This window comes from Megalops cyprinoides, chromosome 5, assembly GCF_013368585.1.
Source record: "Megalops cyprinoides isolate fMegCyp1 chromosome 5, fMegCyp1.pri, whole genome shotgun sequence".
In the NCBI taxonomy this organism is placed as follows: Eukaryota; Metazoa; Chordata; class Actinopteri; order Elopiformes; family Megalopidae; genus Megalops; species Megalops cyprinoides.
The window spans coordinates 4814102-4837500 of NC_050587.1; the positions used below are offsets into that span (position 1 = coordinate 4814102).

Genomic DNA, 23399 nt, shown 5'->3' on the forward strand with positions numbered 1-23399 from the left:
GACACTGATGACCTCACTCCTGGGACCGTCGTGATGATCATGGACCACCAGCTCCCTAGAGCACTCTGGCCTGTTGGGCGGGTGGAGACCACCTTTCCTGGAGCAGATGGCCATGTTCGTTCAGTGGACATTCAGGTCAAAGGCAAACGCTACCACCGCCCCGTAGCTCGGCTCATCAAGCTCCCTGCCATCCCTGACGATGACAACCAACGGGCACCTCCTACCCAGATCACACCATCTACAGGAAGTACATTCACACAGTGAATGTAGGGGCGGCTGTAAAGGAGGGCGGCCCCTTTAACTGAGGGCGGCCCCTTCCCTGTCCATGCAAAGCCATACGGACGATCAGCCAATCGGAGCACAGCAAGACGAGAGGGGAGAAAACAAGTTAGAGCAGGACACCAAATGGCAATCGTGAGAAGCCATTAAGTTACCTTTGCGTAGTTAGTAAAGTGTTACACCTTTTCCTGTGTGCGTTCATGACTTTAAAGTAAGTAAATTTGCTTACGAAGTTCTCTGTTACCGTGTGCTGTAAGCTTGTGTCGTTGTTACCCATGTTACTTCTCACTTACTACCGAGTACAGCGGGGATAGCCCCCCGAAGTTGTTTTCAGTTAGCGTAATTGTTTAGATGTTGTTGCGCTTAGAGTAATATTTTCAGACATCCACCATAATCAGTAATGTTGAGAAATGAATATTATAACGCGTAGAGACGATTAACACGCATAAACTCTACTCTACGTGAACGTAAATATGTCCCGGTGCGTAGTATGCAAGCTTACGCTACGTGACTGTATCGCGCCCGTCTTGTATAGAAGTATGTCAGTTATGCCATTTCTGATTGCACGATTGTACATATCATAACCCTGTGTAGTTTGCTGTGTTGCTTGCCCAGCGTTATGTGTCTGTATAGTGATAAAGTTATAATTGTATAATGCTGTATAACTAATATTATGTATATCTGCCTTTTGTTCAGACCACACACACATACCCACAAATACCTCCAAACCTGCAAAGCGATCAAGACTATGCCAATACCCATTAAACGAGTTTAAAGGATCAGATGTGCCCTGTTTCCCTGTGTTCTGACCGACACTCCGTGGCGACGGCCAACCCCCACCCTTGAACCAGTACACACCCTCCACCACAGTCTTTGTGAAGACGTCATTTCAGTTTTGTAAAAAGACATTGTATTGAGGTTGCATTTTCGGTTTGTCTTGTATGGGTGCATAGTCAATGGCAGGGACTTTACTGGCAACATAGGTCTAAACAGTTCTTGTAGGTTACTTGACGGAGCAGTTGTAATATTTATTATTACGTGTCTGGATTATCATAAATAATACCTCCTTTTTCTTCAGTAGGCCTATATGACCAGCACAAATACTAGCTCTCTAGTTCTATAAAACCCTATCTAACCATACTGTAGCTTGAACGCTTAGCAATAAAAAATGCATGAGAAAGCTGAAATAAATGCTCAGAAGAATCTGTCTGGGTGAGAAGAGCTGTAACTATAGGGATACATCCCAATTTATTAACAAATATTTATTTTTGTTTGGCAGGACTAAGTAGATAAGTACAATACAACCATGATTCTGTTAAATAAATGCAATGGGCACTCTGCACAATGATATCAAAATGATATTGATTCCAATTACTCATGGTATATGAGGGAATATTAGGGAATAATATTACGCAAATTGTAGTAGGAAGTAGGAACAATGGTTTGGTACTAACTGCTTTATAAGCCTATATAATAATTAGTCTTACATAATTTTATAAGACTGTAATAAAATGTGTATGTGCGTGAAGATACCTGCATGTGAGGAGTAAAGGATTTGACCATCACTTTCCATAAAATGTAGCTCAGAACCATGCTGAATGTTTTACTTATTTATTGACCTGAAAAATATTCACAAACTTCATAAAAAATTTCCAAACTTAACACTTTCAAACAAAACAACAGACAAGTAATGTATACACATATATACAGATACATTTTTCTCTTTTGTTGTGACTGCTGGCCTCCTTTTGTTATTAAATATATAATTAAAAGAAATTCAAGATAATAAAATACCATAATGCCACCAGGAGAGATATTACAGTTAGTTTGCTGTGTTAAAAAAGATAAAATAATACTAAGGTTCCAATGGGATCTACCACAAGGGGAACATTTTTCCGCAATAACAATAAAAAGGGGAAAAAAAAAGGTTTGTCATCTATCATCTACATTTCCTGAAAATTAATGGTAATGACAAGAAGCTGAATCACAGGTCTTGTCATCACTATTGAATCTGAGTTACAAACAAGGAAATATTCTGTACAAATAATGAAATTGTAAATACAAAACGGCAATTTTACAGCTTGGAAAATAAATACAAGTAGTAATGGATATGCTTCACTTTGGATTAAATTAAAACTTGTGTATCAACATGACCTGAAAGTCATATGCCTTATTTCTGTCTATGCTCAGCTCTTTGTAAGATAGTTGAGCATATATAGTGTATTATGTTTTCATTACAGTTACTAAACAAGCTGTCAAAAAAAGTTCTGATAAGGTAAGGTGACCACACAAAACTAAACCCATAATGAATGAAATAAGACTTCATGGAGTAACCCCTCTAAAAGAACTTAGCTTAAAAGGCTTGGTTTTTGATTTACACTAATGCACAGTAGGAAATCAACGTATGAGATGTAAACATTTAATCACCTAAAATCTTTTGCTACATCTGTAACAGATGAAAAAGTAAGTGCCTTCATTTGGCAGAAAACAGTGGACAGCAGTGCTACAATTTCGATGGCTGGATCCCTTGGTCAGTAAAGTCTGATCAGCAGATCAGCAGATTTTGCTTTTGCTTTTGCTTTTTTCGGTGGGAAGGTTTCGCCCCTTTCTTTACAGCATGACAGTGCTTCTGGAGAGGGAGCAGATCCCCCCGCCATCCTCACGGGGAACTGGAGATGAGCCGTCTCAGTTTCAGATACTCTTCCTGGGTTAGGGGGTACAGGGAGGGGGTGTGGGGGTTGACCATGAGGATGGTGGGGGGTCCAGACACGGGCAGCTGAGGTCTGTGGGATACCTCAGGACTGTACGCCAGCGGCAGAGTGCCGGCGCTTCCCGGGTTGTGTTCGCGGAGGTCCGGGTGCGTGCGCGCATGGGCCTCCGGCACCCCTCCCATGCTGACTGGCTTCCGGGCTTCCATATCCTTGCGCTGGACGTACATCCAGCGGTAGTGGTTGCTGCCAGTAGGACTCTTTGGGAGCTCCTCCAGATGGCGCGGCCTGAGGTTGCCCCTGCAGTCTGACCCAGGCTCCCACTCCTCCGCCTTGGCTCTGGGTGAGCCCCCGTGTTGATGATGGCCGTTGGTTGTGTAGTGATCTCTGAGAGTGGGGTAACTCTCCCTGGCGAAGGAGCTGGCCATGCTCCAGTCTCTGTCCAGGCCGCCACCCCTTTGCCCCGCGTTCCCCCAGCTGTCCGAGCTTAGATCCGAGGAGTTATCCCCCGCGGGCAGCACGTCTGGATCCACCCGCTGCCGGGATCTGGCTTCCCCCTCGCTGGACTGCAGCACTGTGGCACCGGGCTGGTGCTGGGGGACCGACCCAAAGTTGCCCTTGAGCAGATCTTGCAGCACCGACAGAGGGATCTGGATCTCCATCCTGCCTGTAGAGCCCTTGCGGGGGCTCAGCAGGTTTTGGCTGAGATTGAGAGGGGTATGGCTGGGTTTGGGGGGCTCACCCTCCTCCTTGGGCTCTGGAGTCTTGGCAGCTGCGGTGTCTGTACTAGCGGAACTGTGACGTCCGACAGGTAAGGGACCGAAGGCCTCCGTCTTGACGGCAGCCTCTGTGATTGGCGAGGCCCTGCGTGAGGAGGTGGAGGAGGAGGTGAGGTCGATGACCTGTTTCTCCTGCATGGGGAGGGGACTGACCGGACGGGTGGGGCTGTGCTTGGCGGGGGCGGCAGCTTCGTTGCCAGGCTCCCCCAGCTCCTCCTCTTTGGTCAGGCCGGAGGTTGGGTAGAGGGGGACGACCTTGTTGAGGAACTTGGGCGTCTTGTTGTTGCCAGGAGGGCTGAAGGAGGACGGCTGCTGGCTCACCAAGCCCATTCCCCCAGCTTTGCGGCTGAGGTTCAGTGGCTCCGCCCAGCCTGAGGAGGAGACATACTCATTGGCCAGCTCCCGCAGCAGCCCCAGCTGCTGAATGGGCCTCTCGCTGAACTCCTGGGGGGAGGGTGGGTACAGGGCGCGGGGGTCGGGGTGCAGGTGGGGTGATGGCACCGCGGCAGAGAGTGGGAGATAAGCCGGCAACACTGAGCCAGGATGGAAATACTGCCGGAAATGCATGGGCATCGGGACAATCCTGACCCTGTCTGCCAAGAGGTCATGTGTGCTCTACAGGGAGAGGGGGAGCATGGGAAACCATTAGAGCAGAGAATACAAAGGATTTGTTTCCTATGAGCTACATTTTCACAGCTGTTCAGGCAGTGTGTACTACAGATATTCAGTCCAGTATAGTGGATCACACTACTACATACATCATACTTCATAAAAAAGCCGATTGCTTTGTACATAGGCTGAAGGAGCCGTGCTACACATGACTGTTGGGATGTGTAAGGAGGTGCAAGAGAGTAAAGGGATAAGAGTGTACCTGCTGTGAGGTAAGGATGTTGGAGAGAGCGTACCTGGTGTGAGGTGTGCATGTGTCCGTAGCCTGCACTCCGTTTTCCACCCCGCATACCCTCTTCTTCCTCATGGGGGAAGCTGGTGTAGCGTGGGCGTTTCTGCTGGCGGGGAGGAGCCAGCTCTTTATCCTCTTCTCCCCTCAGATAGCGCTCATAGGGCAGAATGAGCCTGGACAAGGACAGCACACAGTGAGTACAAGGTACTGACCTGCATGTATACACACACACACACACACACACACACACACACACACACTCATACATGCGCACGCACACGCACACACAACATTCACACGCACACATGCACACACACGCATACACACAGACAAACACACACACACAGATAATTGTTTTTACATGCACACAAAATGTGCCACACCCTTCCATTTGGGTGTGTGTATGGAGGGGTGGAATAGGCAGAGTGAAAGAAGTGAAAGTGAAAAGAGCAAAATGCCTTTATGAGCGTGGGACTCACTTTTCGTAGTGCCGACGGGTACAGGTGGCAGCGCTGGTGCTGCGAGGGTTTCCTCCCAGCTTGTTGTACACCTGCTTCCACAGCTGGTGGGCCGTCACCTGGGAGAGGGGAAGAGACGCACACCTGGAGGTCAGTGTTCGTGTCCCACATCTATCACTGGCAGTCACTGACCAATTCATTCCATCTCTTTTTCAGGTTAGCAACATATCAAATCCATAGTTTTCCAATAGTTTTCCAATAGTTTTCCTAAGCATATTCAATCAACTGGGGAATAACTTGCTTTTTAAACATTACCCCTCTGATTTGGCTGGGTTCACCTGTTAATGATATGTCTGTTCAGTGAAAAATAACTTTTCTCTAATTAGATTCTTCCCCTTCAGGGAGGAGGCCTCCCATTCCTTAGCGCTCAGTGCCAAGAGAAATATTGATGTCTCGTGGTGACTTCCTGCTATACAATCATGCGATCTATTTAACGCAGTATCGTCATGCTGCTGTGTTGTCCTTCCTGATTAAATTACAGTGAAGAGCGTTAGCTGACTGTATTCGTGTTAACTGACTTTATTTGAATATTGACTGTATTGAATTTCAGGAGAGTCTGAAATGAAAGAAAACCACCCCATTTCCTGTGACCAATGACCAGCTCCATTTGTATGGTGACATTTAGGACAAACGGCCCTGCAGCACTAAGACTACAATTCAGAGCAAAATGAAGGAGAGAGGCTCTAACTTTCAATCAAAAGGTAAGGCTTTGTTAAATATTTTAAAGTCACTTGAATAACATAACAATTTCATGACAACATATTTTCACTCTAAGTTATGTCAAAACAGCCATATCTTATTTTTTGGATTTTCCCCCTTTATTCCCATAATCTTGGTAAAGATTCGGGCGTGTCTCTAGCACCCTGTCCTTGTATGATGGTCACTTAGAGTTCTTTCTCCTCAGATAATCATTAGTCATAAAACCTGCACAGTGGAGCAGCTCTCTGAGAAACAGGAACTGAGCTAACTGACTGGTAGGTCTCATCGGGGAGGACATTATCGGCACATGAAAGCCAGAATGAGCTGTTTTATTGATAATGTCAGCATTGTGTTTTGTTTCAGTTTGATATATAATCCATTTCTACTTTCTGTCTGTGTAATCCCTGTAAACGCCTTTAGGTGGTTGAAGGGAGGAATGTACAAGGGGAACAAAGTACTGCAGGATGGGTTGTAATCATTTTACCTGGTTGTAGCCTCCCAGGCTCTGCACAGTCTTGAACATCACGAACAGATCAACTGTAAGAACACAAACAACAGTGGTGTGTGTGTGTTATTGTCTGTGCATCAACCACGTAAACAGTGTCAAGCAGCAATTTCATGCCAGTTATCATCAAGCAGGAACACAATCTGTAAAAATCATAAGTATGAGATACAGTAGTTCTAGCCCCAGCATGTGTGTGTGTGTGTGTGTGCACATGTGTGCGTGCAGGTGTGTGGGTGTGCATGTGTGTTTGTGTGTGTGTGTGTGTGTGTGCACGTGTGCGTGCAGGTGTGTGGGTGTGCATGTGTGTTTGTGTGTGTGTGTGTGTGTGTGCACGTGTGCGTGCAGGTGTGTGGGTGTGCATGTGTGTGTGTGTGTGTGTGTGTGTGTGCGTGTAGGTGTGTGCATGTGCATGCGTGTGTGGGCTTCCAGTCTGTGTGAGCCACTCACTCTGCTTAAAGCCCAGGTGAGGTATTCTCTCAATGGGCGTGTCTCTGTTCTTCATGTAGAGATAGAGGTCCTTGAGGAAGCTTTCCTCGGACATCTCTTCCCCAGGCTCCAGGGTGCTGTCCTCCTTTGTCCCTTCCTGTGACATGGCAACCTACGGTACCTGTCACACAAGCGGGTGGCATTATTATAAGGCCTCTAATACTCCAGCAAACAAGGCCTGAATGCTGAGACGGCAGCGAAGATGATCTATCAGGATAACTCTGACGTGGGGTAACACCTTTGAGTAAACCCTCTCCACATCACACTCCTGCCGACTTAGAGCCAGTGTGTGGCGGTGTTTGACTGTGTGTCCCCTGGGGCTAGTCTGTGTGATGGATCTGTCCCACTCGCAGGCCCAACCTGTTCCCCGAGCAGACTGCCCCTGCAGGGGGGAGGATGTGTGACCAATGCTCCCAGACAAACAGAAACCTAGAAAAGCACAGTGGCTTCATTCACATGTTTGAAGACATCAGCGCCCAAGAATCTGACGCTCCCTCTACATGCAGCCAAAACATTGTCAGGATGACTAAGACTAACTCTCTGCCTCCTCCGTTACTCTCTGATCCTACAGCTGATACCACACCTCATCTAATCGTCTACAGTTACACAGTACAAAACAGCCCAAATCAATGCAAACATCATTTATAAAGGAACTAATATACTACTACTACTGATAATAATAATAATAATAATAATAATAATAATAATAATAATAATGAATACATTCTATTATATAATATAATATTGTAATATTGTGTTATAATGTAAACTGCTAACCTGAATGTTTTGCTGCATGTGCTAGATCTATACATTTGTTGCATCTAAATACAGCAGCCTGTGGAGTTATTGCAGAGGAAGAGAAGAGCTCTAGTCAATTTAAAAATAGAACAGTGTGCAGATAAAGCATTGCATGGGTGGCCACCTTGGCTACACAAGAGAAATCTCTTCATTTTTGGTTAGGTGGAGCTCAAGGCACAGGTGTTTAGCAAAAGAGAGCCAATAACCAACACAGGCTGAGAACCGTGGCCTTGCAAAATAAAGGATATGGATTTTTTTCCCCAAAAATATTCCAAAGAGTCACCATAATAATGCATTTACTGTATTGTATTTTAATTATGGATGCTATCTCAGAATACAGCCTGCTCAGGGGAGTATACCAGCACCCTTCACATATAAAAATATGTTTTTGTTACATATGGTGATAGTTCATCTCTTCATTCAGGCTGACTGCTGTGGTCTGGTCAGAGTAAGTGTAAGTGTTAGTGTAAATAGCCTCTTTGTTCTTATAGCTGCCACTCTGTAGTTCTATTGCTCCACCTATAGTGCTATATGTACTGCAGTTATAGCTTTAAGTACATTAGATGGATGAGATCATGCATTCCTACAGTAAACACAGGTCTCCCGGTGTGTGTCATGGGAGCAGGGTTTTGTTGATGGTATAGTAGAGCATACCTGAGAGAATGCACAAACAGTGAATCCGGAAAATGTGCAAATAATGCAAAGATACGGGAAGCTGTGGCAATGCGGCCCAACAGCATTCCTTTCACAAAGATCAGCCAGAACTGGAAAATTTTCACCTTTGTGAAATGTCTGAAACGCGAACGAATTCATGTTTATGTAAGTTTGAAATTATGCAGAAACCATCTTTGTGAGAGATATTGTGATCTTTTTTTAGCTGAATAAACCGGGAAAGCCAGTGAACCAAGGAATGATCTCCTTGAGGGTATTGGTATAATCATTGTTTTATCAATCCCTTGTAAGTGTGGTTGAATTGTCTATTGATTGCATTATCATTAATATATTGATACTCATAATTATAATTAACAATGGTTGAAAGACGTCTACTTTGTATATCTGCCAAGTATAAATTTAATCTTTTCCAAGGGAATTCATTTTTTTAATAATGTTTTTTTATTTCCAAAAACCAAAATAATCTTAGTTTAAGATGTCTTTGACAAAGATTAAATTCAAAAAAAGGAATATTTCAGATAAAAAAAACTCTCAATACTCACTGACACACACACTCAAATGAAATGTCACAAAGTGAAATGACTATAAGTACAGTTTAATGTGTATTTCCAAAAAGAGTCATGATTTGTATTGGGCACTTGGTAAACCTGCAGGACTTTGGGATGCAAAGTTGTGCTGATGCAAAAAAAGAAAAACAGTATTCCAACCACCAAGAAAGGCATTCCAATAAATAAGCCTTTGTATGTCTTGGTGGTGGTCTTTTGATGAATTTCAATTTGAATGTGTTATCCAAAAGTCTTTTACATATTCAAGCAAAAGACATATGTGATTGATTATATTAATGATTAATATATTAACAATTACATAACACCAATAGATCTGAGATAACTAACGCACCATTAGGTAAAATTATTATTTTTTTATTTACTTTTTTATTCTGACCATTAGATATTGATATTATTATTATTATTATTATTATTATTATTATTAGCAGACACTCTTATCCAGAGCGACTTACGTGGGTTACAATTTTTTCATGTTATCCCTTCATACCACAGGCTATTTACTGAGGTAATTCTATATTATGTACCTTGCCCAGGGGTACAACAGCAGTGCCCCAGCAAAGAACTGAACCAACAACCTATCAGTTATGAGCCCTCCTTGTTCTTGTTACACTACATTGCTGCCCTTGTTATTATTATTATTATTGTTATTATTGTTGTAGTTGTTGTTATTATTATTATTATTATAAAACACTGCTAAAGGGAACTGTAGTGATAGTGATTGTCCTGGAAAATGTAATTTAAAGCATTTTATACCACATCAGTTTCCAATACATCAGCATTAGGACTGTAACATTTTATGTTCACCACTATGGGATGGCATTACATGCTGAAATTAAAAGAACATAAATTGTATGTAATGCAGCCTGCGTCAGAACAGAGAACTTGTAACAGTTAATACTCTCACATATGTTGTGTTCATTAGCCAGACTCATATTTGGACATAATGCAATTTAAATTACAAAATATATGATATAAAATATTAACAAAAATGTAAAATATTATAGTAAAATAGAAATAACATTGTTATAATAATAATAATAATAATAATAATAATAATAATAACAATAATAATAATAATAATAGAATTAATAGCATTTGTATTCACATATTCTGAAATAAAATTTTACATACTACATGTGCCATATTCTTATATATATATATCATATAAATACATAGTATTTCAATTTTCTGTGTCATGTCTGGTGAGGTTTCCAATGCCATCTTTTCATGACAGTACTGGCAATGGCTATGGATTTACACACACAGTTATGTTTGAATATCTAAGCTTTAGGACAGCCAAAGTTCTTAATAAATGATCTGATTCTATTCATGTCTTCAGAACATTTCAAACTGGTGTTCAGAGAGTGTAATTCTTCCCAAGATAGCAGAGGAAATAGAACGTCCCAGGGCTGTGTAAATCACATGTACTTGTAGTCAAACACCATCTGAAATCCCTCACGGTCAAAATCCGTATGTCCTCTCATACGCTGGAAGTTGCTCTGGACAAGAGCATCTGCCAAATAAATGCAATTTAATGTCATATGTGAGTGATATGCCACTCATATATTGCGTTAATATATGTGATCATATTGGCAAAACCAACAGCTGGCCAGGGTGACAAAGTTTCTACTGGACTGACCCATCGACCCAGTAAAAGACAAAACAGAGAGACCCATCTGCTGCCACTCAAACGCTCCACAGGTAAGGTGAACGGGCGCTAGAGGTAACCGCCAGCCTGATGGACGGAACTTCTCGCTGCTTAGCGCTAACATTGACGTGCGAGAGTAGCTGGAACGGTCGTTCTGCTTACTTGTGGCGTCAGTGGAACTCCGAAGTGAGGTCAGAGGTGTCCAGGCCTCCGCTGTGGGCTCTCTCCGGAGGTATAGCCAGGTCCCACTGGTCTCGTACTCAGTGCTTGCTCTCAGGCAACTGTGTCGCTTCTCTCCCACACGCACCTGTTGTGTATACCTGAGTGACATCACAGGCTGCCATTCGGAGGGGTGTTACCCTGTGTTCTATCCGTGCATCTATTTGAACCCGACTGGTTCTTCCTGTTTGCGAGGAACAGGCCAGGGCGCTGTGGCAGATCGTACCAGATAATTAGACTGCTTTCGATAAATATTCACATACTAATACCGTCCGGATCTGGGAGTGTCTATGATGAGATCGCACATTCACCTGCTCATTCCTTTGTTTTTTGTCCATGGATATTTGCATTGGTTGGCCAATGTACAGAAATTGGATTAGGATCAATTTAATCCAGTAAAATATAAATGCTGAATATTACTGCCCTTTATACCAGAAATGTATATTCCAAAATTATCTTTAGTAATTATTATTACCTTAGTATGAGAACTGTGCAGTCATGGAATAGGATATTCCAGTTGTACTTTATATTATTATTGAGAGAAAGAAGGACTACAGAAGGGACCTAGATCTTTTCCTAAAGGCATTCAGCCTAAAGCTTATTTTCCCACACATCCAAACAAGTACCTTTGTACCAATGACTTTCCATAGTGATTCTTTCTGCTTTACAACATCTGTGACTGATCATGGTCATTAGACCACAGGATTAAGGTAAAATTAAAAGGTCACATTATTTGTTTTCTGAAAAGAGTGTTGATGCTTCAATTACAGCTTGGGTTACCTGTCACATTATACTGTCAGAGTGATTAATTACTCAAGTAAACTCCTAAGGACTTAACAACAGGGGGTTGTACATTGTGGTCTGAAAGCTTTTGTTAGTTGTGAACTGAATAGCTGGCAATAATTGACAATGACTGAAACGATTAGACTTACATCTACTAAGGGCACACATTAAATCTTACTACTGAGGGCACACATTAAATCTTTTCTGGGCTATGAGCCCACCAAAATTCAGGTAATTATTTTTATTATTTGTGGTATGCAAAGTTTGTCATGGCAAAAACACATTCAGTGTGCATAATGAGTGTGCGTCTTTGTGATTACAAATAACTGGTTTCAAGAAAACTGTAAGTCAACAAAGTGAACAAATATTTACAACTGTGCTATTAATTTGTCCCATAGAGAAAAAGAGAACTAAATTTTCCGAGTGGATGGACATACAGGTGTGTTAATGTCATTACAAAAACCTGTTTCAATAAGCATTTATCTCACAAGAATTTACTTGTATTTACTGTATGTCTTCAATAAATAATTTTTCCCCAGTGAATTTTCCAGAGAAAAGTATGTTTTTTGATGAGATACAATGTATATTATTAAAATATTAAAAATATATGAAGAATATGTGTGTAACAGTAAAGACCTTTACATATAAAAGCATAAAACATATGTGATTGCTTATGTAAACTAATATATGACACCATTTGATCTTAGGGAAGTAACACAGGTAAATGATATGCATCATCACCTTTTTATTTTAGCCATAAGATATATTAAATCGAAAGAATAAAAAAGAAAAGAAAAAAAGATGGCCGGGTTTATTCCATTCCACTGTCCCAGCGTGTGGGTCATGCCTCAGATATCCTGAGGTATCAGTCACTGACAGACTGACAGGAGGAAGACAGTGCTGGGTTGATTGTTGTTTTTGGTGTGTCCCCATTGCAGTTCCACAGTGGGCAGACAGCTCAGAGCATGTGAATAAACTCGGCTTGTGAGGGGAGACACCCATGATGCTTACACTGAGAGTGCCTGTCAGGCATTCCGAGCCACATCGCCTGATAGACATGGCTGAGCAATGTGTCTACAACGCCTTGACATGCTGGCACAGATTCAACCTAAACTTTTCACGCTTACAATTCAAAAATTATACAGCACTCACAACCCATGCTGTGTTGCTAATGACAAATAAATTTAATTTGATGTAGTAATAATGAATGATCCTGTTAATGCTGTACAGTATGAAAGCTATCTTTAAATGCATATATGTTGTGGTGGCGAGGGTAGGACATTCAACCATGTGTATATTGTTAATTTCAACTTGGTCAGTAGCTTGCCTGTAAGAATGCCTCCTCTACTAGAGGAATTGTGACTTAATAATATACATTTAGTTGCTTAGAAGATGGTCTTATCCAGAGCAACCTGATAATTTTTTACATGTTATCCATTTATACAGCTAGATATTTGCTGAGGTAATTCTGGGTTACATACCTTGCCCAAGCATACAACAGCAGTGTCTGAGCAGGGAATTGGGGTTGCAAGTCCTGCTGCTTACCACTAACCCTGTACTGCTGCCCACATAATACCACTGGTATTTTTACCCAGGAAATAATATTGTGCTATATGCATATTATACATGCAAAACAGTGTCATCAAGTGTTAAAATTCCACTGATGACAAGGACTTAACTAGTAAGAAGGAAAACTAGAAAGCAATAAGACCTTGATTAACTGTGTAAACAGAATTATTTCTTATGTATTTGACACAACAATGCCAAGGAAAATCTACAGCACACATTTCAAACCGACATTGACTTGAAAAACAGTGGGCTTAGTTCCAAGAGGAACTCTGTGAGACAAAGGCCATTTTGTGGTAATCTGATCATTTGTGTTTCAGGTACTGCGAATGCTGCTACCTTGATTTTTTTTCAGACTTTGTAACTAAAAGGTGTCTGAAGTTTTAGAAAGAAAAAAAGCATAATACAAAAATTAAACATATGTTTGAAATACTGTAGATATGTGGGAAGAAAGGGCAAATTACCTAAAATTGGGAGAATGACCGCAAAAGTCTAGAAGAAGGAAATTTTTTCTCTGTTTCTTTTTAAAAAATATTTTTAATTAATAAAAAAAATTATAATTAAAAAGATGTTAACACACTGAAAATTGTGCTAATATTCATGCATAGCAGTAATATAGAAACCAGGATGTGCCAGTGCTTTTCAGTAATTATCCATTTCTAGTCATTGATTCCAGGTATGTCTTTAGCATATTACCCTACTGAGAGCTTCAGGTAAAAGTTGTATTTAGAGTAGTGAACTAGATGCAGTGTGGGTTCATATATATTCATATACAGTATATTAAAATGAATATATAAACGTATAAAATGAACATATAAAATGGAATATATTTGGGAAAATTGGATAAAATATATATCCATGGAAATAAAATGTATGGAATAAATGGAAATGGAATAAAATATATATATCCATATGTAAAAACATATTAAATGCAACTGGCAAACAATGAGATCATGAGAGATATAAATAGAACATAAATAGAACCCTGTTGGGAAACAAACATGATTTTTCTACTTCCTCATTATCCAGATGACTAATAAATGCTTAGTGATAGCATAATTAATGAAGCTTGTCAGGTTCCGGGAGTCCCTCTGTTCTTTAGAATTTGTCTTGATGCGCATGTTGCATAAGAGATTTTTAGGGATGATATACAAACAAGGCCCTGACAGAGCCAGTAACAATGCACCACAGATACGCGTGACATGTCGTACTGTAGAGGAATGTGAATCAGATTCGAATCAGATGCTGTGTTCTCCCCGTCAAACTCTGAGGTCTATGTCATATTAATTCATTTTTTAAAAATGTTATTAGGGTGTTAAAATCAAATACATTATTGCCATTTAACAGACACGCTTATCCAGAGCAAGTTATATAAGTTACTGTTTGGACATGCTATCCGTTTATACAGTTGGACCTTTGCAGAAGCAATTTGGGTTAAGTATTTTGCCCAAGGGTACAGCAGCAGTGCCACAGCGGGGAATCGAACCAGCATCCTTTTGGTCATGGGACCTGCTCCTTACCACTGTGCAATTCTGAGGTCTATATGAGATGAATTTATTTCTAAAAAAAAATGTTCTTAGGGTATTAAAAAATTAACTATATGATAAAATGGATATTTTTAATATACATTTGGCCAGAAGACTGGGATCTAGACGTGTTCCCTCAAGCTTTGACACCTTGAAGCAGTATTGGGACCAATTTTGTTTTTTGTTTTCCAGAGGGAAAAATAGCCAGTGTGTCTTATTTCAGGAGAGAGCATCTTGTGGCCATCTAGTGTCATTGCAATCACATTTATTCTAATCAGTCTGTCGCCTCTCCAGACAATGAGCGAATCAAATGCCATCAAATGTTTCCCGACTGGAAACTGAAGCAGCCTGCAGGCGGATAGCTGATCAACATGCCATAGATTCCATTGTCTAATGTTGGGCTTACTGTAAATGACTTGCAATCAGAATCACCCCCCCCTCCCAAAAATAAAAAGCCCTGCCTCTTTCAGTACAGCACAACAAAGCAAGGTGCAGACATGGCTTGTCACAGACAGGGTGGCTGAGAGCAGAAATCAACAGAAGCCACAGAAAAACCTCCATCATAGCGCAATCAGGCCCTTATCAGTTCACCCGTGACAGCTGCGTCATCCCAGATATGCTCTGATTCTTTTTATAAGGAAGTGCAGGTGAGTGTCACTGATCGCAGATGCATTTTACACAGCGTAGCATCTGAATGGCTTTTTTCAGTACCCGCTGAGAGAAGGAGGGTGCATATTAAGAGAAGAAAGGCCTGGGAAAAAATGTACATAATTTGTCCACATTCACCCTGATTGGCTGTTCTGTGTGTTCTTTTTGACTTTCAGATGGCTGAGGTGATTACTGCTGTATCACTGCCATTATCACTAACCTTATCATTCTAATGGGCAATGGTGGAGTCACAAAAACAAACAACAACACAACAATAAAAAATACCAAAAATTTCCATCAGACGTGATTACCATCTCCAAATTCCAAAGCCCTTAGTGTCAGTCACTGTATAGAGACCTACATTCCAAACCGTTTTGCCATCTTCTGGGTGTAATATCTAATATTAAATCACTCTCAAGTAATACTGAATATTATCTGAGTGATACTTAAAGCAGTTTCATGTCTCCACAGGATACTCCATAACCGTTTGCATCCTGTTTCCTGTGGGTATAAGCCACACAAAAATGTTTTTGATTTGGAAGCATGAGATATCAATTTTGTATTTAGAACAAGGAAGGAAAACCTTCTTGAACAAGGTTTATTGTTATCTTTCAGACTATTTGTAAAAACATGACACAGATATTACTTGCAGAATCCATGCAACGTTACTCCTTTGAGACTGCATTTGAGACTGCAACCAAAACAGAATTTATGAAACTATGATTACTTTATTATAGGTTTATAATAATTGCCACCACAGTCACCATGATAGTGACTTCATTTTATGGCACTTTCTGTGCATGGGCAGGTCAAGAAAAAACAAATTCACAAAGCAATTCATGAATACAAAAACTACAAATAGTAGCTGCAAATGCTAGCTATAAACAGTAGCATTTACACAAACATGCAGCGGCACTGTAAGGACTGGAGGCAGGGATAGGCAGTGATCCTGCCTCTCTGACCTCTCATAGCGTTAAAAGACCCTGTCTCCGGCTGCACACATATGAGAATATGGGGTACAGAGCCAGCCAGTCAGTCATTGAAGACTGAAGGGGGATGACAAGGGGTGCAGGGAGTCAGTACATCACAGATTTAAAGCCAACAGACAGGTTTTAAGACTGACATGTAAGCCGGTAATTTAAGACTAAATGTGACCTGTCACTTAATTTTGTGTGAGAATTCTTGCTGTGCACCTCCAAACAGAGTGAAGTTTATGCAAGATGCTGTCTGGCAGCATAGTGAATAGGTAACTGAGTAACTGAGATGGAATGAGAGAAAAGCAAACTTAGTTTCACAGACAGCATTGGGCTGAGACCAATATTATTTTAAAGAAATGATCTTGGTTTTTTTTTAAAGTTGCATGGTGGCAAAAGGAAATGGTTGACCACTGTTCAGCAGTTCAGTTTATGTAGTTATTTAAAGAAAACATTTTAAACCTAACTTTACTAAATCATGAGGTCATCTAATCATTGTTTTCTTGGCTCCCTATCATTGTCAGTGTTCCTGAACTGCAGAGATAACCGGTCAGAATGTAGGACACCATTTCAAAACACCAGCTGGACTGGTACAACATTGCCCAACACCCGCTGATCCAGACAAGGCTGGCACAGGAAAGGAATGGACAGCACGCTTCAAAAAGTTTGTAGAAACTTTATTTACAGCATAACCTACAGCAGAGGGACCGCTCCAAACAAGGGAACCAAGCACCAAACCCCTGGATTGTATGCTAGGCTAATCAGCCATGCTAACGTAAAGCAGGAGAAGGAGATGTGAATGGTGGTGGCTAAAGGAGCACAGAATAGCATAGAATAGTTAATGTTAAAATGTGCTGAAGGTTCCGGATGGTCATTTATACATGTGTGGAGGACAAATCAATCATGAAAAATAATAAAATGTACAGGTTTTGAAATAAAAGCCATTCCATTCATTTGATGGTCTTCAATTGCTAAATGAGGGAATAAAGCACAATTTTGCTCATGTGTATTATATATATATATATATATATATATATATATATATATATATATATTTTTTTTTTTTTTTTTTTATTATTTGGGTAAGACTATAGTGTACTGTAGGCATCAAGTAAAACTTGATATCTTCCTTGCCATCATTTCCTTGAGGGCAGCCATTTGAGTTATTTGGTGTCTCTTTCTCTCTGAAAATAGCTGTCTGCTTTGAGAAGATGTGATTCCATAATGACAGGAGCTGAAGTTATAAAATGGGAGTGAGCCAGGGGAGGACAGACCAGTAAAACCTGTTAATGTATAGATGCACACAACGGGAAATCAACAACATAACATGTAGTGATGTATTTTCAATTACAAGGTGGATTTGGGGGGGGACTTCACAACTTTGGTCCTGAAAGAATGCGATCAAACACATTCTACGGGGCAGGGCTGAATACCAAGATTCAAAAGAGCATCCTCGCCAGTGCTACTTATATATTGCGTCAGGTTAATTGGGCATAAACGCAAACACACTATCACAGCACACACAGTATTTCGCGCTAGATCACATCCTGATTTACAAAAAAAAACAGAGAATACAGCATTCAGTCCCCAGGAGGTGAACCAAACTTTCATTACATCAGCCAGAATAAAGAAGAAAAAAACAGGAAGTGAAAATCAAAGGGCCTTTATGCACCAGTACTCAATTACATATTACTAAGCAGGTGAGATATTATGTCCTTTGGTGTGCTGACCATATGACAGTGAGGTCCTGTCCTCTGCAGCTGAAATATTGTCACACCAGAGGGGAAGATGTGCTTCTCTTTTGGTCCTCCTCTCACTGCTGGTTAGTTGTCTTCAGATGTGGCATACCTTTGTGGTGACCCGTGCTGTTACTTTTACATTAAGGCATCGCGCTTGTGGTCGCAAAAGCCTCTCCTCAGTGCTGTGGACTTCCCATTGCATGGAGAAGTTCCAAGGCCCTAAGGGAGCCTTGCTGTGAATGTGTGTTTGTGTGTGACAATGTCTGGGTGTCTTCCTGTCTGCGTCTGTCTCTCTGTGGGCTGGTGGCTCACGAAGGCCTCCTCCCTAGATGGTCTCCACGTAGTTTGCTGGGAAGAGTCCCTGGCGGCCATCTTTGCTGTAGCCCCTCCACCAGGCCTTGTCCACGGTTTCCACAGCGCTGATGATGTCCCCGGGCTCTAAGGAGAGCTCTGATTCATCCTCTGAGGGAGAGAGAGGGACAGAGAGGGGGTCAGAGAATAGTCCAGTCTGATTCCAGATTCTAGAGGAACATCAGAGGAATAGTAGAGCTAGCTGTACACTATTTCACCTTTTAATCTAACTGCCGTTTCTCACCTGACTTTTCCCTTTTAAATGTGAGACAGTGGGAAATTGTATTTTTAGTGTATGCATTCATCACACTTCTATGAAACACATTTGAAACGTTGAAGTTTTGCTCACAATGTGACGATTCTCTACTTTTTGCACTGTAATTAATGAATGTGTCATACATAATGAAGGGTTATGAAACGTAGAAGGTATATGATTATATGCAAACACACAACGAGGGTCCATTTAATTTAAAAGCTGCTTTTTTATTTCAAATGTGGTGCCTTCAAGCAAGGGGGAAGTTTGTGAAATGCTGGTGATATGTTCTGCTCACTTGCTTGTATTTGTTACATTCATACATGAAAAGCGACAGCCCAGGGCAAAACATGTATGAACACTGAGGGGTATGACGTGATATTTCTAGAATGCTCTGTTCATTGTTTGTGGAATTTTTGGGGTTTAAATCCTAACTGTCTTACAATGAGCCTATGGCAATGAGAACAATGAGCAGATTTCAGCAAATCTCCACCAGGCTCCAGACAACTCTCCCATCAGCAGATATCAGCCATTTGGCCCTGTGCCCATCTGCAGAGCCATTCTGGCTGGTATGGTCACGCCACGCTCTGCTCCTCTCAACCAAAAGGTTTTATGAAAGACTGTCCCTTAACACCAAAGAGGAGGAGGAGAAGGAAAGGACCATGTACCTAAAGAACAGGTGAGATCCACCTGCCAGCTGCCCCATTTTGGAAAAAAAAAAATCCCTTCTGTGTTTTTACTGAATGACTGACTGATGATGATGATTATGATAGCAAGAAAGTGACAAGTGACAATAATTATGCAAAAAAGCTGGAACACAAACCAGGAAATGTTTGTTTGCTCAAGACACCATCCTCATAGATGTGTCCTCTTAAAACTTTCAGCAGATCTCAGATTTTTCAGTTTGCACAATGTAATGATTATATTTGTGTGACATTGTAATGCATAATGCATTATGTAATACATTTGTTTTGTAGGACTTCAGTATATGCAAGGCTTTGCATAACCTGTGTGATATGATGTTAAAATATATACTTTAAAAAAATTATTCAATAAAACATGCATATACTTGAATAAAGGCAAGTTGCTGCGCTTGTATAAAATATGTTGTTTTTCCTGGTGGATATTTTAAAAATATATTCCTCATATGTTGGATTTCATGTTTTACTAGCATAACATGTTTATATTTGATGCCTACTGAGCTGTTGCATACTATGAGGAAAGAACTACAAGTGTGTGTGTGTGTGCGTGCGTGTGTGTCTGTGTGTGGGGGGGGGGGGGGGTGTCACAAAATGATAATTACTTACTGACAGAATATTTAATTAGTCTTACTTCACTAGCCCGTCATGCAGACTGCCTTCCTCAGAAGTCTTTTCTCTGCTTCAAGAAATGTCAGCGAGGATCTTTAATGAGTCAGCAACGCATTTTTATAAACAGCTCACACAGTTCAAGGAGAGAGAGGTCTGTGCGGTTGTTGTAGACATCCAGCTATAAGCCTGAGAGTACAGTTTGGTTCAGGAACCACCTCCAGGCAAGACCCAGTACTGCATCAGACCTTTCCTGCTTTGTGCAGGAAAAGGGGCATCAGGGAACAGTTCCAAAGCCAGGTACCAGGACACATCAAGGGACATTGTGTGCTGTGCAGCCCTGCTGATTGGCATGCAGCACTTTACTGTAGGTGTTAAGTATGAATAGCCTAAACATGCAACCCCTCATCAGCGGTGGTTATTGGAGGTGTGTCATTTGTACTGCCAGCAGCTCGTAAAAAAGGGCTGGTAGCATAAACACTCATTATAGTGTCCCCTATGAAAGGAATGCACCTGTCATGACGGAGAGAGAGAGGCACATGATACACACACACAAACAAAGACATATTCAGCATATCGATAGACACAGATAAAGCCAAGAGGATGCTGAGAGATGTAGAGAGATTGAAGCACAGTTATATACTGTTCTTAGAGACAGCAAAATGCAGTCTAATTGTCACTCACAAGCCTGTGAGCTAGAGCGTGAACAGCCAGCAGAAATTCTGTTTGGCCACCAGCACAAACGGCTCATCACGTAGCTGAAAAACTGGAGAGGGCCAGAAACTCCCAGCTGCTATACCGACACAAACCTGTTCTCCTTGGTATGACTGTGATAAAGTGAACAGAATGAAATAGCGATAGCAATAGAAGGATGATGAGATAAAAGGAAAAAAAAACTCACCTGCTTGGTAGTCATACAGTACTCTCACACACAGTGGTACATCTGTGTGTAGGGAGGACTATGGGAAAGAAGGGGAGAAAAAGAGAGAGAAAGAGAGAGGAGTCATTCAACATCACGCCACTCCACATGGTGGTGGTGAACTGGCCACCTCAAAGCATCACACCTCCTCCCCATTCCCCAATCAGGAACAAAGCCACACAAACAGGCAGGCGTACAATCATGGACACATAAACTGACTACACAAGACCTCTGGTCAGGTGCAGCCACGGGCTATAATCAGCAGAATAGTTTAAACTCTTCTAAATGTGAGTGGCAATTACAGTCAGTATAGCCAGTAAGAAGACAAGCTCACAGTGAGTGTGAATAGCCTGCCATATTATCTTTGTCCTTGTTCAGCTGCCAGTTGTCTATTGGTGTCAACTGTAGTGGCCAAGCTGGACAGGCAAACTGAGGTAAAGGCCAATTTCTAATGATTTTTGAGCTTGACTTCTATCTCTGTGTGTTTTTTTATTTTTGGTCTGTTTTACTATCTTTATATAAACAATACCGATTGCCATTAAAGGTGAATGAGCACACCACTGTGACTAACTACGATTTCTCTCTGAACTGCTAAGTTTGCTCCCCCTGCTGGTTGTGTGGAGAATGTCTCCCATAGTTTCCCTATGGGACAGTCCCTCATGGACACACTGAGTGAGAGTGGGGGATAAAGTAGTGGAGGTAACAGAGTGAGCCCATTGTGTACCTGCTCTCCATTCTCTGCCCTCTCCTCTGCTGCTGTCTCCATACCGGAGTCCTCCTCCATCCCATCATGCCTTGTGGAATGGGGCATCACCTTAGAGATCTGGTCCTGGTCAGAAGGGGTGATAGATTCTCCTGGAGACAAAGTACAATGGGCTCGTTCTCTATCTTAACCTGAGAAAGCAGCTGTATGTGCCCGAAACAATCACATTATGTGGACTATATTTGCCTCTTGTATAAACTGAATAAATTTGTGTCAGTGTGGTGTAGTCTTTGGGGAACTGCAGAATATACTTTTAAATATAGATTTCATAGACATCATCTGAGGTTAAACATTCTCAGGTTATCAAAAATCCTGATTCTGAGTGTCAACCTGTGCCATTACGTTCCAACGATACTTCAACTTCTTCCCTCCCCACTTCTTCAGCTCTCATTCCATTGGCTGACTGCAGTGTTGGTTCCTGAGGTGTGGACTCGGGCACGTCTGTATCTACGGCCTCACCTGTGATGGGAAACATTGTCAGTGATGTGACGTGATTGGTATATTCACCCCATTCCCACACACCTGTGGCACCTGCTTCCTCCCCTTCTTCAGTATGTCCAGTCAGACTTGGCTGCTCTGCTGGTGCAGGGGGCTCAGCCTGGGGTGCTGAGTCTGATTGGCCCGCTTCCTCTTCCTCTCCCTCCTCCTCATCTCCACCTTCCATTGAGGGCTCTCCTTCAGGCTCCTTCTCTGATTGGATGTCTGGCTTTTCTGATGCCGTGGGGTCCAGAGCAGGGACTGTCTCTTCCACAGCAAGGCTGCTTGCTGGGGGCACTGTGTCTGAGAGCTGGCTGTCCCCTGCAGCTGGACCCTCCTCTGCCATTGAATCTGTGGCAGCCTCTGTGATGTCTGGGGCTTCTGCTTCCAGAATGGCTGTCTCCTCCTCCTCCTCCTCCTCCTCCCCCTCCTCCTCTTTGTTCTCCTCTCCCTCCTCTTCCTCTTCTTTCTTCTCCTCCACCTCCTCCTCCTGCTCCTCCTCTTCCTCTTCTTCAACCTCTGGGATGATCTCAGCACTTACATGCATGGCCTGGACCTCCAGGTCGCTCCGTCTGTGGGATGGTGAGCGGGACTCTGGAGGGGAATAGCACAAAGAGACATTCATTAAAATCATAAAAAGGACCTTGAATTTTGCTTTATAGCCTATAATAGAAGAGAGTTTAGTTTCCTCATTTTCCCTGCTTGGGGAAATTATCACAGCTGTGAAAAGCATTATCAGAATAATATCACACACTACACCTCATAGATACAATGAACGTTTACAGTCTGATGCACTTCCACAAGCACTGACTTTACATAAATCAAGGACAGGAAAAAGCGGCACTTGTTCCAGTTTTGCTTGCTGTTTGGCAGGTGAACGGCTGTAGGCACGCAGGAGGTCAGAGGCCATTTTGTTCTTGTTAGTGGCAGTGAGCATGAGCAGCCTGAGGGAAGCACTCTGAGGGAAGACTGATATATAAACTGGTATGCAGCATCACTGGCTGCCCTGCAGGATGCATGCAGCTCATCGCTCATGAAAAACCTGAGATCCGCCACTGAGGAACCAGCCACTGTATCCTCTGCTTTTGTGTTCCATCTCACAATCCACTCATTTCTAACGCAAAAGGTCACACTCCACTGAAGGCAGAACTGCACACAGCTTTTACAAGACAATCCACAGCAACCTTTCAGAACATGGACTGATTGATCCCTACAGTATGGCTCTTACTTATATCCATGTGTACACGGTTCTTGGACAGCAGGTAGGATTGACCAGCATTTAAAGCAGAGGAAGAATCAACCAGCAATGTGGCTG

General features: G+C 42.0%; 2 protein-coding genes across 2 annotated transcripts in view; both read right to left on the reverse strand.

The window, feature by feature from the left end:
* Positions 1-2397: 2397 nt before the first annotated feature.
* Positions 2398-10878, reverse strand: LOC118778041 (AT-rich interactive domain-containing protein 5B-like). The gene is made up of 6 exons (XM_036529355.1): positions 10722-10878; positions 6837-6996; positions 6369-6421; positions 5147-5244; positions 4672-4840; positions 2398-4381 (listed from the first exon to the last, which is right to left on the reverse strand). Exons 2-6 carry the CDS (start codon positions 6979-6981, stop codon positions 2939-2941), a joined length of 1908 nt encoding a protein of 635 aa, XP_036385248.1. The 5' UTR covers positions 6982-6996; positions 10722-10878; the 3' UTR covers positions 2398-2938.
* A 6482-nt stretch (positions 10879-17360) lies between these two features.
* LOC118777596 (drebrin-like protein) overlaps positions 17361-23399 on the reverse strand; it is a 37010-nt gene continuing 30971 nt past the window's right edge. Inside the window, exons 14-18 of the mRNA XM_036528693.1 lie at positions 22130-22678; positions 21938-22066; positions 21569-21699; positions 20827-20884; positions 17361-18476 (exon numbers count right to left, since the gene is read on the reverse strand). Of these exons, the coding sequence (XP_036384586.1) occupies positions 18340-18476; positions 20827-20884; positions 21569-21699; positions 21938-22066; positions 22130-22678 (1004 nt within the window). The 3' untranslated portion in view covers positions 17361-18339. The remainder of the gene's footprint in view (positions 18477-20826; positions 20885-21568; positions 21700-21937; positions 22067-22129; positions 22679-23399) is intronic.

Excerpts from the sequence above, each read along its gene's own strand:
- LOC118778041 (XM_036529355.1), bottom strand. The coding sequence starts at position 6,981 with ATGTCACAGGAAGGGACAAAGGAGGACAGCACCCTGGAGCCTGGGGAA. Across the intron at positions 6,422-6,836 it reads TCACCTGGGCTTTAAGCAGA|TTGATCTGTTCGTGATGTTC; the intron begins GTGAGTGGCTCA and ends GTGTTCTTACAG. Across the intron at positions 4,841-5,146 it reads ACCCGTCGGCACTACGAAAA|GCTCATTCTGCCCTATGAGC; the intron begins GTGAGTCCCACG and ends GTCCTTGTCCAG.